The 17,929-nt window shown below is 31.4% G+C and overlaps 1 protein-coding gene across 1 annotated transcript; it reads left to right on the forward strand.

Moving 5' to 3' along the window:
* Window positions 1–16,640: 16,640 nt before the first annotated feature.
* Window positions 16,641–17,720, forward strand: LOC144850372 (uncharacterized). Its single transcript, XM_078707648.1, has 2 exons — window positions 16,641–16,830; window positions 17,209–17,720. The coding sequence occupies exons 1-2, from the start codon at window positions 16,641–16,643 to the stop codon at window positions 17,643–17,645; spliced, it is 627 nt and encodes a 208-aa protein (XP_078563774.1). The 3' UTR covers window positions 17,646–17,720.
* The last annotated feature ends 209 nt before the right edge of the window (window positions 17,721–17,929 follow it).

The following is a 17,929-nucleotide window of genomic DNA, read 5'->3' on the forward strand; positions in this document are numbered from 1 at the left end:
AAGCATTGGCCTATATTTATGTACTAGTTTTAAATTACAGTATTGTTTTTAAACAATAATGTGTATATTGTGCAGTAACTTTATGAATGTAAACATAAACAACGCCACTTACAGTACTATTAATGAGTCCAAACCAGCGAATGCATTCTCTGTCAATGTACTAATTTGATTGCCGTACAGACTCCTTAAAAGTTGTTAAATGTAAAAGAAAGTTTATTCATTATACTATACTATTCTGCTAAATAATTCATTAAATAAATATAAAAACAAACAGAAATAAACATTGAGGGCCTAGAGTGTGAGAATTAAAAATGCAATGTTTTTTTTTATAATAAAACTAAAGTAGACTTTATTAGGCATTTCTCTTACTTAGCAGAATCAGTCAATTTCACCCGGGTTTTGAAAAAACTTCAGTAATAAATCATGGTCTATCTTGGACGATTTACAACTCTGATTGTTTTTCTTGACGCTCTTGACAGATCTGTAGGCCATTTCTGCTTTATTTGACAAATGTATACATTGGGTATTGCTAATCTCCGTAAACCCTGCGAACCTAATAAACACAGAAAACCCTATCGAACCAACATAAAAGTTCCTGAGTCGTGTAGTGTACTACACACTTTCTGTGTCAATTAAACAAACACAAAATTGTTGTTAACTACTTATTTTTGGGGTAAAACATTATCTTTTGGTTTAAAATAATTACAAAATCCCGCAAACTTCCAAAAAACATTTAACTAACATAAAAGTTTCTGAATCTTGTAGTTCCAACAATTTCATTTTGATGACGTCATTACGCCTACAAATTTGAACAACATTGATCGCGTAATTTCACTTAAGCTTAACTTTCAGAAAAGCATTGAGCAAGAAAATAAACAACTGAAAAAAGATAATGAAGATCAAGCGAGAAGATTGGGGAAATTAGAAAAAGAGCAGGATGAAGAATCAATATAGCAGACGACAGAATATTGAAATAAGAGGTGTATCACAAATTGCAAATGAAAATACTAAAGATATTGCACTTAAAGTTCTAAAGGAAATCGACAGTAGTATATAAAAAAAGGACATAGATGCTTCACATAGGATTGGTAACCGAGATAGAACAAACAGACCAATAATTGTCAAATTTTGCAGCAGAAAGAAACGTGATCAAGTTTATAATGACAGGAAAAAGATTAGGAATACAACTACTGATATGCTTGGATACACAGGTAAAAACCACATATATATTAATGAAAACTTAACTCAAAAGAAACGTAGTCTTATGGGAAAAACAAACGATATAAGGAAGACAAAGAACTATAAGTATATGTGGACATACAATGGGCGCATCTATGTACGCAAACAACAGGGTTCATTGTTGATTGTTATTAATAGTGAAGATGACATTGGTAAAATTGTATAATGATGCTAATAGCTTTTCTGTACTTAAATATTTATTTATATGGTTTTAATGGCTAACCAAAATCTAGATTATCAATAATAGCCGTAAGCCATATTCGTCATCTAATTTTTGTAATTTTGTAATAAATCTCAATCAATGTTTTAAGTATCTCACATTAATATTAGATCGCTTAACAAAAACTTTGAAGAATTTAAATTATTTTATGAGGAACTGGTTCAAAGTAAATTTAAAATTATAGCATTGTCGGAAGTGTGGCAAGTTACAAATAAGGATTTGTTTAGAATGAATAATTACTCGTTAGAAACTAAATGTCGTATTAGTCAAAGAGGAGGTGGAGTAGGAGCGTATATACAGTATTCAATTAATTATACGGTTATTGATTATAATGTATGTCATTCTGAGTCTTTATGGCTGGAAATAGATGTTGATAAAAATAAATCCCTCATAGTTGGCGTTATATATAGGCAACCAAATACAAAAGTTGAGGAATTTATTGAAAGCCTAGAATTGTCACTTGCAAATATTAAACAACAAGGTACTGAGTGCATATTAATTGAGGATTTAAATATCAATGCAAGTAATTTAAATGCTGCGCTGCAAATGCTTTAAGTATCAAAAATAGCTTGTCTTGCTTAAACGTTGTACAACTTATTAATGTATATACACGAATAACCAGTATAGTAGTTCAAGAACAACTATTGATCATGTATATACAAATATCCATTCTAGATTTTTAACATCAGGAACCATAGAATTAGATATATCAGACCATTTGGCTATTTTTTGTATGTTAGAGAACTTTAATGACTACTTCCAACAGACTGATCAAATCAAATTTAGAAACTTTTCCAAGTTTAATATCCAACATGATCTTATGAATGTAAATTGGTCTGAAATATTTGATAGGCAAGAGGTAAATTCTGCTTACACAGAGTTTAAAAGGTTATTTCTAGAAGTTTGTAATAAACATGCACCAATAGTTTTAAAAACTGTTAACCCAAGAAAAAAACTAAAGAGACCATGAATTAATTCTAGTATAAAAAAATCAATTAAGCATAAACATAGGTTATTTTCAAAGGTAATAAAAAGTAATTACAATGTAGATATGTTAGCAAAGTATAAACGATATCGAAATTGTCTTACAAACACCTTAAGAACAGCAAAACAGAAATATTACTCAGATCAATTTGAAGAAAAGTGTGGTAATACAAATAAAATATGGGAAATTATTAATGATATTTTAGGAAGAGGTAAGAAGAAATTGAAATTACCTAATAAATTAGAAATTAAATCATGTGATGGCAATGTTAATATAGAAACTAATCAAACAGCAATAATTATTGGTTTCAACGATTATTTTGTTTCAATTGGAACAAATCTTGTAGAAGAATGTATTGATAACCCAAATGTAAATCATAATATATATTTATCAACTGTACCCCAAAATTCATTATTTTTTATTATGTTGTTGATGAAGAAGTAAATGATATCTTAAAGGGTTTAGATAAGAATAAGGCTGTAGTCGTGGACCAAATTAATCCTAAATTAATCATATATGCAGCAGATTATTATCTAGACCTTTTACGTATAGGATTAATTTGTCATTGTCTACTGGAATCTTCCCTGATGACTTAAAAAAAGGAAAAGGTATTTCCATTATTTAAAAAGGGTCTGCCATCGGATCCAGGGAATTATAGACCAATATCTGTATTGCCACAATTTAGTAAAGTATTTGAATAAATTATAAATAAGCAACTTTTATGTTATTTAAGTAAATTTGATTTATTATATCAACAACAGTATGGATTTAGAGAAGGGTACAGCACAAAACTTGCTATTATTGAGTTAGCACAAAACCTGTCGGAGAAATTAGATAAAGAAAAGAGTTGTTGGAATATTTTTAGATCTAAAGAAAGCATTCGATACAGTCAATCATCAAATACTACTGGATAAGTTAAGTGCATATGAGATAAGAGGGTTGCCATTAGCTTTATTTAAAAATTATCTATATAATAGGAAACAATGTATCAGTGTAAATGGAATAGAGTTTAATGAGAATTCAATAACTTATGGAGTACCGCGAGGGTCGGTCTTAGGACCGAGATTGTTTCTTGTCTATGTAAATGATATTGTAAACTTTTCTGACTTTTTTGATACACGATTATTTGCAGATGATATACTAGTTTATTTTGTTCGTTTAATCATCATGAAATTGTTGACCTAACAAATGTAAATAAGCAGTTGAAACATATAGTAGAATGGTGTGATATAAGTTGACAATTAATTCTAAAAAGACAAATTATATTATATTTCGTAGTCAGCATACAATAATTGAGGTAAAGGGGGATATACATAAATGGATCAAAATTAGATGAAGTTGAATCTACAACTTACACTGGGGTAGATATAGATAATAAACTTACATGGAAAGTGCATTCTAATAAGGTTAATAACATGTTCTAAGGCTGATTTATTGTACAAAGTTAAATATGTTGTACCCCAATCAAATTTTTTTATACTATTTGTTTAGGATATGTATTTATTTCATAACAGATTTATACTGATATTTGGGAGAAAGTGTGTTTAAGAAAAATGTTATGTGTATTAATTGTTTTAGACAGGTAGCCCTAATTTGTTTATATAACTATTTATATTTCAATGTTTAGGGGCTGAACTTGATTAGTTTTAACTATTCTTTAGCCCTTCCCTTGGTATAATTATTATTATTTGTATGTTACAATGTTTATAATTTATATATATGAGTAAAATAAAGAAAGAAAGAAAACAGCGCGCTCCGCTCTTCTACGTGTTCAATTTTCATCCAAATCATATATCTTTTAGCTCGAATCATTATTTTCCGAAATTGTCATCTTCATGTTTGATTTGGATAACGTCATGCTTTTATGTTGGTTCGATGGGGTTCGCTATGTTTTTTAAAAGGTTTGCGGTTTAGCAATACCCTTTACATTGAGAAATAAACCAATCTAGCGGTTTATCACCAAAAAAAGTAAATTCTGTATTTACTTAAAAGCAACCGCATGTACACTGCAATACTTACAATCCTGATATGGTGCTTTGTTTATTATACTCAATGAGTTCTGTAACTGTATTCATGTTCCATGGCCAACAATATACTTCATCAAATCCTCCTACTCCAAGGCAACCCTGTGGATAAACTGAAAATGGTGTATGTAAAGTCGATGTTCACGAATAAAAAACACTAATCAAAAATTAATTTGTATAGTAGGTATGTATAAATCAAACATTATGCTTACATGAATACAACTTTTAGAATAATTCATAGATGGTAAATTTGCAAAACTTTTCATAATAATTATCCTCTTATAATTTTGTATTCAACATAACATACGGTTACAACCTAAAATTTAAAGTAAAGAAAGAATAAATCATCATAAACAATTGAAATGGATTGTATCATGAGTTTTAGTATTCCAGTAGTTTAATGCTTTAGCGTTTTAGTCGCGTGCAACGCGACTCTACAGCTCACTATGTCGGTCGGTTGGTCGGTCGGTCGGTAAACACTAACTTGTATATGGCCTTGTCTTGATATCAGTTTCATCTAGCTAGGTCAATTTTTCAGAGTATATTCCTTATGGCCAGGACTCGAATTGGTTATAATTTCAGTGTGCGCAATCAAAAATTACGCGGTCTACGCACGATTTAACGAAATCACGTTTGTAATCATATCTTCACAAGCATGAATCACAATTAAATAAATTTCAGGTCATATATCATCATATGGCAATACAATTACGTGCGTAGCGCATATAACGCATGCGTACGCACGCTCAAAATTTTAAAAATTGTCAAATTTATTTTCGATGAAATTAGAGTACGTTTCAGGCAATGTTAAGCGTTTTAATGAGTGCGCAGATTTTTTGCACGCGCGCTGCACGTTAAACGTTAATACGCACTCTTTTTGCCCCATTTCTGTTTTACAACCTTTCTTTAATAATGTCATCATATTTGATTCACTTTCCAATTCAAATTACGTTATACGAGCACGTCATAAGTGACAGGCTAAGCACGTGTAAAAATATAAATGTTTTTAAACATGTTCAGCAATTTCGGTCGGTCGATCGGTAAACACTAACTTGAGCACGCGACTGCAGTCATGTATATGGCCATGTTAATAATAATTTAATAAGTTGTTAAACCAAGGTATTCGACTGTGTCCGGTACCGTATAGGCTTCACCATACACGCACACAATGCATTAATGTTACACTGCTGTATGGTGGAAACATGGACACTAACAGAACCAAACACTAACAAAATGTTACGTGTTCTCAACACTGCTGTATGTTAGAAACATTGACACTAACAGAACCAAACACTAATAAAATGTTACGTGTTCTCAACACTGCTGTATGGCGGAAACATGGACACTAACAGAACCAAACACTAATAAAATGTTACGTGTTCTCAACACTACTGTATGGTGGAAACATGGACACCAACAGAACCAAACACTAACAAAATGATCGTGTGTTCAACACTGTTGTATGTTGGAAATATGGACACTAACAAAATGCTACATGTTTTCAACATGTATGAATTGGAACTTGAACACTAATAGAACCAAACACTAACAAAATGTTAGTCAAAACTGTTGTATGGTGGAAACATGGACACTAACAGAACCAAACACTAACACAATGTTACGTGTTGTCAATACTGTTGTATCGTGGACACAAACACTAACAGAAAAACACTTTAAAACAAGATTGAATCCCTTGAGATGCGGTTTATCCGTATACAGTTTTGACAATTTCACAAAACCTGAGAACAATCGGCAAAAACCGAAATATGTTTAATACTGTACAGTATTAAAAACTCATAACATCACCCAAACATAAAACATGAACAAAAGATAATAGTTATTATAAGAATGCAGAAATAGATGAATGTCCATGATCACTAACCTACTGTGAGAAGACGGTCACAGAACAGATATAGTACTCTACAATATCTGACATTGCCCATGAGTATTAAGACGCAGGCCTTTAATAAATAGATATGAGAGTTAATGTTTAAACAGTCACTTAAAGATGTATTGTCCCCCAAAAACATGAAAAATAAATATTAATAAAATCAATTTTGCTATTAGGTGATATTAAAATGGCATATTAAAAAAAAAATTGTAGGAATTATTTTTTCAGGGGGACTATACATCTTTAATTCTAAATTGTAAATGCATTTAATACATACCAGGTCTGGCATTATTTGTGAGACAGAATGGCAATAGTTCTAGTACTAGGCCTAGTACTAGTATTCTTGCGTCTTTAAAGATGAACATCTTCTTACATATACGTATCAAATCGGTAATAGAAATAAACCGTTAGTTTGTCAAAAGCTCACTAATATAATGCATAGGCCTAGGCCTAATTATCTCATGATTTTCTTCATTAATTTTTAAGATGACATTCACTTAAAGTGTATTAAATTACATTACCAGACCAGGTTGTGGGAAATATGATTTAATTATTGAACATTGTTTTTCCATGTATTTTACTGTTGTAACTAACGGTTTTGATAAGATATTGTCTCTCTGAAAAAATATTTTGTTTAATATTTTTATTGAATGTGCCATTTTAATGTCACATAATAAAGTAGTTATTCCAAAAATTGGATCTAAAAAAAAAATTTTTACTTGAAAAAACCCGTAGGCCCCTAATTTAAAACAAACAAATAGTTAAAGTTGTATTGCCCCGCCCCCCCCCCTCCCCCGGCAAAAAAAACCTGAAAATGTTTTAATAAAGCTATTTACTTCTTTAGAAAACAAATCAACAAAATATTTATTTCACTTATAAAAAGACAAGAAATGGTTAATTGTAACCAAAGCCATTTAGATTTTTTTTTGCTTTAAATTACATTTTTTTCAGGAAAATAATTTTTTTTATCCAGTTTTTGGTCAAAGTGAATAACTATTATGTGACATTAAAATGGTATATTCAACAAAACAAATTTGAGAGGACAATATATCTTTAAATTGACAGGAATTCAATGGGTTTTTGGTTGAATTTAACCGTTAATTTGTCTTTTTATATGTGAAAACATTATTTTATTATAACCTTTTTTTTTCTACAGAAGTTATTAACTCAATTAACACTGCGAAATGGCCTATTAAAAATCTTTAAAAAATTAATCTTCATTTTTTATGTTTTGGGGTACAATACAATACATCTTTAAATCAAACAATATTTGTTAATTAATAAAAATAAGATGTCATTGTTCATATAAAAAAAATAGTAGTCTAAGTAACTAATTGTCATTCTTTAGTCCGTTTATGTATATGTATATTTTTAATGGGATTTGCTGACAACCGACATTCCTTTGTTTTTACGAAGACAAATAAAGTTTCTTGTATCTTGTTGCAGAAAATAGTTTTATTACGCAAAAAGTTTGAAGCATCACCTCCGTCTGTTACTCAGAATTAAATATGAACAAAACCGCTTGTTGTGGCTGAAATGAATCTAGTTGTTATACTGAATTCAAAATCAGTATTTATACTTAAAGCAAAGCAGTGTTGAGCATCAGGCAATGTAATTAAAGTTCTAGGAATGAAATTGAGAATAAAAACTTTTGGGATTATAATGAATCTGTAGGTGAGTGGATTTTGCACTGTTTTTTGAAAATACAAAACTCTTAGAGTGAGGATGAATCTACAAAGGAGTGGGTTAATTATGACCACGTGCAATTTAAATATAAATTAGATAATACAATTTTAGTATGTTGAAATTTTGGATATGAATGGAAAAAAAATTAGTTTTTAATAGCACAAAAGGACACTCATAAATTAAAATATAATTTTAGGTTAAAAAAACACAGTTATACGGTCAAAATTGTTTTCACTTCGGTTTTGTATGATGGACTCATTCGTTTAGGATTAGGCCTACCATTGAGTTAGGCAACACTTTCTCAAAATATGTTCAAACTTCAATATGATTAAAACTTTTTTTCTTAACTGGCTACCCGTCACAAGTTTTTTTGGAAGGAGATCTTCAAATCTTAGGCCCTATTACTTCCTGTGTTTTGCCTCTTAATTTTTTATATTTAAATTGTTATTTTGTTCACTTTGAAAGAGAAAGAATGTTATTATGAATGAATGATTATCAACATCCCTGAATAATCGGTTAGTTCTTGTCTCAACGAAATATTTTATTTTATTTGTACAAATAGAAATATTCATCCCTGTCAGATGATGACATCAGCGAAATCAGACGAGCAAACAAAAACCATATTAAATTTTAGAAAAAGAAGTAAATTGACTAGGCCTAAATAATAATAATAATAATAATAATAATAAATAATAATAATAGGCCTAATAATAATAATAATAAAGATTAATAATTCATTTTCATTCATTTATTCTTTATTTCGTAATCAAATGTAGGCCTACATATACAATATTACAGATACAAAGCTCTTTAACTAATATACATAATTACATAATAAAACAAAACAATAATAATACAAGACCATGGACCACAAACTGATAATACGTGTACATTAAATCTCTCGGAGATAATAATAAATACACTTCTAATTTCATAGAAAATTTGTCGAGTTGGTGGCTTAAATTATTAAAACAGATGTAGTCCGATAATATTATTATTTATTTAAACTCCATAAAATATTGGTATCCGACAAATTACAAACACTTATGTTTGGATCATCGACGATGTATTGCTTTCAACATATTTCGTTGTATCTCATTAAGTTTAAACCAATCAGTAAGTTACACATATTGATTTGGTGTTTGCAGCCAATGTTAAAGGTTATAGACGTCAAAAACGTGTTTGTATGATTTATTAACGCATTTCCACTAATGGTAACGCATTTCCACTAAAGGTAACATTGTAAACATAGATACAACATAAACAATGAAACTTGTTTTATAAGATATTAGATACAATCTTTCTAATAATACAATTAACCGTCGTCTGGAATTAAATATTATGGACTTTACGAAACACGACGGTTAGGGGAGGACGACGAATATCCTGTGTTCGCTTAAGCGTAAAATCATAATATACAGTCAACATAGCCGTTTGATTAGTTACGCACCCTTGCGCGAAGACGACGACGACCGGCAGTATCTCTCCCTCCTCTGTCTCGAGGCGTAATTAATTAATTAATGTATGTAATCTCGTTGCTAGGAAGGGCGGGCCGCGATGTTTCTTTTTGTACGTAAGTTGGGATCCCTCATGAAACGTCACAAAATTAACATGAATATTCATTAGTCTTATCCATAAGGTGTGACGTAAGAATTGAGTTAATTACATGCAAACGCTTTCTGTCGAGCCGTCTGTGTAGTCGAGTGAATTAGACTATTATGAACTCTACATGTCGATGTATGGGGTTCGAATTCTTTATAGTGAAATCGAGATTATTTAGAGGGTTAGTAATATTTAGGAAGTAGTTTGGCTATCTTTCACATAAGGGATCCCCAACTTATGTACGAAAAAAGAAATCGCGGGCGGGCCGCATATGAAGACTTCGAATGCCAACGAATAATTCATGCACGCTCCACATAATGATATCAATACTGTATTTGGTATAGTATGCCATACTGTATCTAAGATTATCGATTATTTCTCACAATAGACAAATATGTCAAATTAGGTTATTATATACCAAATTATTAGGTACTATATTGGACAGGGGCCAAACGTTAAAGCTACGTTCACACTGAGCCCGGATTCCGGTCCGGTGGCCGGAAAAAAATCCGTGCTAGTTAGGTTTTCCGAGGGCTGCTTTCACATACGCACGTTTTGCACGATGAACTCCGTGTGGCCTAGGGTCAGCTGTACAAGGGAAAATGCTGCGGCGGATACCATTTTAATCTCGAAATGCACTGTATGTAAATGTAATTTAGTGTCTATACTATCTTTCTTTCCTGTAATATGTGCAATTTTAGAATTGGGAATACTAGTTGGGGTTCTTAGCTCAGAAAAATCATTCATTTTGTGATAAAAGCATCAGATTTGGCATACATGTTGTATTGGAGGCACTTAAAAAGATTGGAGGAAGACCCCATCCGATTTCCCATATTATGATCAGCCATTTTGAAAAACAAGATGGCCAGCAAAAATCTTCAAATATGGTAATGTATGGTATCAAAAGGAAAGGCACACCGATCAAATAATTGCATTACACAATTGAATATAATATGGAGATATCGTACAATAAAACAAGTCATGTGACCTTAAAAAGTCAAAAGGTCACATTTAAAAGGTGTTCAAATATTGTCGTGTTTGGTATCATTTTAAAGCCCTTTTCAAGCAGAATTGACTTAATCAATCGTATTTTGTATCTTTATCCAAATTCGATCTTAAAAAATATCTGTTAACAAAAAAATTTTTATGGAATGACTGTTTACAGATAAGGCATTCAAGAGCTAAAGCAGTAGTGTACTTATTACAAATCATACATATTTCAATCAGTTGTTAGAAGAATTCTTAAGGTATGATACAAGTATGAGTAATGACCAGATGCATATTCTTATACAATAAATATATGAATTAAATGTAGCATAAACAAAAAAACAATAATAAAACAAAACAGAAAAACTCTTTCTTAAAATATAAATATTTAGACGTTTGCGACAGAGCATGTGCGCGTCAGTATTATACACACCTACTCCGGAACATCCAAATTAGGTACCATACGCGCTATGGATATGTTAATAATATAATAGCATAGACATAAAATAGGCATAGCACGCGTCAACAACGTAGACATCCATGGATGGTTTACAGTGATAAAGATTAGGCATTTAAATAATAAAGAAATTTAAGAAAAAAAAAAATATGTGTAACATATAATGTAACTTCTATTATAAGTTATACATTCTAAATATTGGGACTTCTGTAAAGAACACTGTTAATATATAGGTCACCCTTTCTAAATACTGGTTTCTTTCCTTCATTGAATGCTTTAATCATGACATCCCGAAGAGCTCGCTTCTTCATTAAATCAGCACGAGGAAGATCTTCTAACACGTGCATATTCTTTATTCAATTGGGCCTTTAAAGATATATTGTCCCCCTAAAAAACATATTTTTTTAAATTTTTTTGTTGAATATGTTATTTTAATGTCACATAATAGTTATTCACTCTCACAAAAAATTGGGTCTGAAAAAAATTTATTTACCTGAGAAAAATGTAATTTAAAGCAAAAAATGGTCAAATTGTCTGGAAGACAATGAGTTTTTTGGTAATTTAACTGTTTATTTTGTCTTTTTATAGGTGAAATAATTTTTTCCCCCGTTTTTAAAATCTTTATTTTTCATGATTTTGGGGGACAATACATCTTTAAGCGTTTCACTTGAGATATTACTGCAAATTTTTCAGTTCTGTATAAAAACCGTGCAATAATTTGGTCGGCTACCAATCCAAGGGTCTTTGGTTCAAATATCGTCAGATATTTGGATTTGTTCTCATGACACGTGACTAAACTCAACTCCCAAAGACCTGGTCAATATTTTGTTTATGCAGAGTATCTTGTGTATATGTTTGTCCTGTGAACATGATAGCCACTGTGAATGAATTAGTTTATGTATATTTAAAGTAGCCACAGTCTTGATAATGAAGTTGAAAATATGACGTAGAGTTATGCTTAACTTCCTGATCAAGTCTCTTTGATTGGTATTTAAGTCCTGTTTGAAATGTAATACCAGATTTTTAAATGTCAGAGATTTATGAAATAGAGAATGCAATAAATGGTTATATACAGGTTGATATTTCCATAAAGAATTCATATAATACCACAATGAGTCGTGATAAAAATAATTAACGGACACAAATACGGATGCAAGGTAAAAGTGACGTGCATGATTTACACAACATACAAAACAATATTTTCCTGATATAGGAACCGTTTTAAGTCTTAGTCTAATAAATATCCGTATCACAACTTGGATAGGATCATTATAGACAACATCGGTAAGTTAAGTTTATCGTTTTCATATAATATTAAACGGGGCGAACCATTCCGTTGGAAAGGTTGAATCACTTGATCAACCTCATGCACGTTGCTCTGTTTTGCTACACTGAATTTGGGACTTTAGAAAGAATTTACTAAAAGTATAGATCTCGAAGTACTTTTTAGTAAAGACCTATATTGATAGATAAAGATAGATCCTCCACTAATGTATAGATATTAACATACTTACTTGCATTATAATACATTTGTTCGATTTATTTTTCTTTTTCAGACCTATTTGTGAAAGATGCTTCCAATTAGAGGGACAATCGCCTTGTCGTGTATCATTTTAGTTACTTCAGGTAATGTCGATCAGGAAATAATGTATAGAAATAAATTCAGTGATGATATGATTTTGAGGAAAAAAACCCAATCATATACATTTAACACTCTTTTAGGCATATATCTATTCTGGCTACTCGCTTGTGATTTGTCAAATTACTTGCGTTTTTCCATTAAGGAGAACATATTTTCCTCCATGGTTAAAACAAACCAGGGAATTAAATTAAAATGTGTTGAAGCTTATGTTTGTAAACTGTTATTTCAATTCTTTTTTCTTTTAATGTATGGTTATTGAATTTGATTGGTCTAGATGAACAGCAATTTGAAAATTATTCAATACGTCTTATTGGAGATTCCTCGGAAAATTCATCGAATATTGGTTGGTTAGAAATAAAGTATCAAGGGGAGTGGAGTCGAATTTGCATAAATGATTGGACAGTTGAAAACTCACAAGTAGCTTGTAGGCAGCTTGGATAGGTGTCACGCCAAATGAGGTACCGCTGCCAAATGAGGTACCGCACTTAATTTGGCGTCTAAGGCGCCAAATTAGGTACTATTGCAAAATGAAGTTCTATTGTCATTTTTTAAAATACAGTTTATATAAAACAATCATATTTAAGCTAGTATTAAACTAAAATATGTATTATGTGTTGTTACGCCTGTTATTAGATCACCATTACATTAAATTAAATATAAAGCAGAAAATAGTTATCCTTTTTTGATTTTCGTCGAATAGATCGAAGCGGAAGTGCTTCGGTCATGGTCCGCAAATTATATGATACGCCTTGTGTGCCAAATTTTTTTTACTGCTTTTTAGTTATGCTGCAGTGCAGATTGTCTGTGATCAAGCAGAATCTGAGGATTTACCTGTGCTTGGGGGTCTGTCTATCAAGGTACAACATTTCGACGAAGCCAATTTAATATCTGTAGAATGCGTCGTCATTCATTCTGAAGCTAATACTGTAGGCCTATATACCGTAATCAGGCGGTATTAAGGCTAGTTCACGTACAGTAGAATTCACGTAGAATTATGTGGTGTTGTTGCTTGATTGTAAATTGCCCAGATTCTTCATTAGAAAAGAACTGATATTAAGGTTAATTCTGGAACTGATATTAAGGAGTTTTTAGAACAGATATTAAGATGTCCTCTATAAACGGAGTCCTCACAAACTCATATAAGAGGTCCTCTTGTCAAATCAGGTTCCCGTCGAATTTATTTCAGCTAAGTAGCTAAATTATCATGGATTTCGTACCCACCATTCCATCGATAGCTTTTTTTCTCTCTTTTGTGGCGCAAACATATTATTTACCACATTTGTTAATTCCCAATGTCGTTACAATTCATCAGTAACATTTTTACATTTATCAATTCCGTATTACCTCCTATTTCATTAATGTTCATATTTTTCTATACACTTGAAAATGATCATCATTATCATCTATATCTCGTTTTAAAATATTTTACACATAAAGAATTTGTGAGATTTTCATTTGTTTGTTTTCATTTTACAACCCGGATTATACAATGTAATTTATATACAAGATGAAACGAAATAAAATCAGATCAGTACCATCTGTAACTCGTATCACAGTGAATTCCTTTTCTGATAATCGTAGCAAATTAGAAATTATATTAGCATAATAGTATTTCTTAAATCTACCCATTTTTCTATACTTGTTTCTTTATTGTTATATGTTTCACCGTGATTCAATGTTATATAGCATATTGCTTTTAAATGAATTCCATAAAAATTTACCCACTGGCTTATTTAATGCTGATTTATTCTATAAATAGTGAAGGCTGCAAATGTGTAAATATAGGCCTAATCTACTATTCCATCGATATAGCTAATTAAATTACTGTATGTCAATAAATAATATATTAACTTGATTACAGTAGCATCCCACTCTCATCACCCCACAAAGTATAACAGTGCATGCATGTTTCACATTATGTACGACGTATAATTGATGGAACGAACAACCGTCTCCATTGCAAACTTAGGTTCCATTTAAGTATAAATTCTAATATTATATTCCCGACCTCAAAATAATTAGTGTTATAACTAACTGTATTTAGCTTCCTAGAATTTCGTCCACCGCTCCAAACGTGTTTCCAACATCGTATCAAACAAGGTGACCGACTTCATTGCAAAATTAGGTTCCATTGCATTATTGCGAATTTAAGGTTGTTCCCCCGACTTCGAAGTAATACTTGCTTAGAATTTCGCTCAACGCCCCATTCCCATCCAAATTTTTTTCCCACATTGTAATATGATCTGAACAAACGACTTTATTGCAAAATTACGTTCAATTGTTTGCGAATTCACGTTGTGTTCCCAACCTTAAAATAACTCATGTATTTAGCTTGCTTAGAATTTCACTCACCACATTCCCGTCCAAACATTTTCTCACATCGATATGAACAAATGAGATGACGACTTCATTGCAAAATTAGGTTCAATTATTTGCGAATTCACGTGCTTTTTTCCAACCTCAAAATAAGTATCATGTATTTAGCTTGCTTAGAATTTCGCTCACCCCATATCTCATCCAAAGTTTTTTCCCACATCATATGAACAAGATGACACAACTTCATTGCACAATTATGATCCATTATTGCGAATTTATGTTCAAATGTTCCCGACATCAAGGTAAAAAGTACCAGCTGAATTAAAAATCTAACATATTGCAAAATTAGTCTCTATTATTGGGAATGTTTCCGACATCAAAGATTGTTAAAACTTGATGAAAATGCCATTAGGATTGGTGAATTAATTAGTTAATTACCATTATTTATTTATTGTGATATGCATGTTCAACTGTTACCTTCTATTACGGTACGTGACATGAAAAGATTGATAACAAAAGAGAACAACGCAATATCTCAAAATTTGGTTTCATTATCTATTTATGTTCTAAATGTTTCCGACCTTATGAGTTATTGTTTTGATGAAACAATTTGATGAATTTCCCCTCGAAGTAGGCCTACCTGTAGTCTGCCATCCCTTATTTATTTATTATAGGTCACACACACACGTGTAACAAATGAGATGATGAAATTATAACAAATATCTAACTAACAATTTGCGACTTAGGTTCGCCATTATTCCGAATTTATGTTTTAATGTTTCAGACATCAAAGTAAATATAGTGTTATACTGTAGGTATAATAAGTGAAATAATAGTGATCATGTAACTCATATTCTTAAAGAACTTATAAATAAAAAACATAAATAACATTATACATTTAAAAAAAACGGAATTGATTAAAAATGAAACTAAAAGGTTAGGAAACTGTATAGTTAAGCAATGTTAAACAAAAAAATATATACAATATAATCAATAGAATAACGGGATACATTCATATTCAACGAATAATCATTTTAATTTAAAAACATAAACATAGAAATTCATAAAAACGAACAAAATAGTAACGGGAATAATGTACCGACGAAAGGAACGTCAAATCAAAATATTACTAGGAAATAATGCAGAAATGGCGTCCCATAACTCAAACAATCAACGTTTTAGCGCTAAAGGCAAATTGTCCCAGACCATGTCCGCATAACATGCAGACGTGACTTCAGACACTTCCCTTTGGCGCTAAAACGAGTAGTCTTCTTTTCCAGCTGCTTAGAAAGGGGTCGGTAGGCTTCCCATCATGCATGTCGAGTTTTCTATATTTTTCGATGGCAGTACCTTTCGTTTTTTACACTAAAATCGTAAATTTTCGTCGTATGTTTCAGTTATAATGGCTTAATTTCATACAATGAATAAAGATTATTAGGTTAGAAATACTCAGGTTAATAATTTTCAGTTTGTGTTTATTTGGAAATAAATAATATCAATATTTAATAACACGATTAGCTCGCCAGAAACGTGCTGCCAAATTAAGTGACCTAGCCTTGTGCGATACAGACCACGCGCACCTCATTTGGCAATGTCACTTCATTTGGCGTTACAATACTCAAGAGGTTATCAATTGTACAGCGACTACGTGCCAGACAGTTCAGTAAACTACAAGGTTGAATTTACATGTAATGGATTTGAAGATAGTCTGAAGTACTGTAAGCAGAATTTGTATAACGATGCGTTCTGTTTCCATCCTGTAAAATTAAGGTGTTATGAAGGTAAGCCCTTGTTGAATGAGTTTACAAGACGCCTGGAACGCTGGCGAAATTATCCCAAAAAATTGTCAATTAGGCATCATAAAATCCAAATTACTAAGCAATATAATAGAAATGTAGGGTACCTGTGCAATCAAGTTAGTTAAATCTGTAACAGTACATCTTACAAAAACAAACAAACACCCATTGTTGTGGCATTTATAATAAAAACCGAACTGAACATTTCACCCGGATATATGTGTGTAACCATTATTTCTCCATGATGTAACGGATGTATTTGAAGTGATTGAAAACCTTTAATACCAACATTCATTGATTGACAGCCATTTAATATGAACTTCATACTGTATTCACAATATATATTATCCCCTTTATTCCTAGAATTGAATGATGATGACGATTTTTCTGATGAAGATTTCTTCGAAGATGATACTTCTGATAATTCTGCTGTTGATGATGATAGTGGAACTAGTGCGGCTGTTGTTATTATTACTGTTGTTTCAATCTTCGCTTTTTACTTTTGCTTTTACGTCTGCATATGCCACCGCGCCAAGAAGAGAAATAGGCCTACCTCACCAGCAACAAACAATGCAAGTACAACTCAGCCTACAGGAGTTGTTAACGAAGGTGTTGTGTACCAATATCAACCCAACGTATTCTCAGTAGTGACGTCATCATCCCCTGGGCCTGCTCAAGGCCTTCCCCCATCATACGCTTCTGTTATGATAGACGATAGAATAAAGTCTTCCATTGAATCACCGCCGCCATCTTACATACAATCACAATGGTCTTTATTCCAAGGCAACGGAAATATATAGTAAACCTCCAGAATAATGGACATTTCAGCTTACTAAATAATTGCAATATGTTTTAATAATTTTATCGTCAATAGTTTCAAACACGTGATTATGTATATACTTATTTATGATATTTTGTAGAAATATTTATATTTTTATTAATAAATGTGGTGGTTCACCCGCCAAAGAGAAAATAAGGAAACTGGAAACTAAATGGATTTTATTTCATTAGAATGAATAACAACAGTATTTATGTAGCAAGTAAAGAAAATAATATAATAGCAAAAAAAACTTCTTTCCATCAA

Source organism: Antedon bifida, chromosome 8, assembly GCF_963402885.1.
Source record: "Antedon bifida chromosome 8, ecAntBifi1.1, whole genome shotgun sequence".
Lineage (NCBI taxonomy): Eukaryota > Metazoa > Echinodermata > Crinoidea > Comatulida > Antedonidae > Antedon > Antedon bifida.

Bases quoted from the DNA above. Each gene is read 5' to 3' on its own strand.
- LOC144850372 (XM_078707648.1), top strand. From the start codon at position 16,641: ATGTCACTTCATTTGGCGTTACAATACTCAAGAGGTTATCAATTGTAC. The intron at 16,831-17,208 runs GTAAGCCCTTGT...CTTTATTCCTAG, and splicing joins AAAATTAAGGTGTTATGAAG to AATTGAATGATGATGACGAT.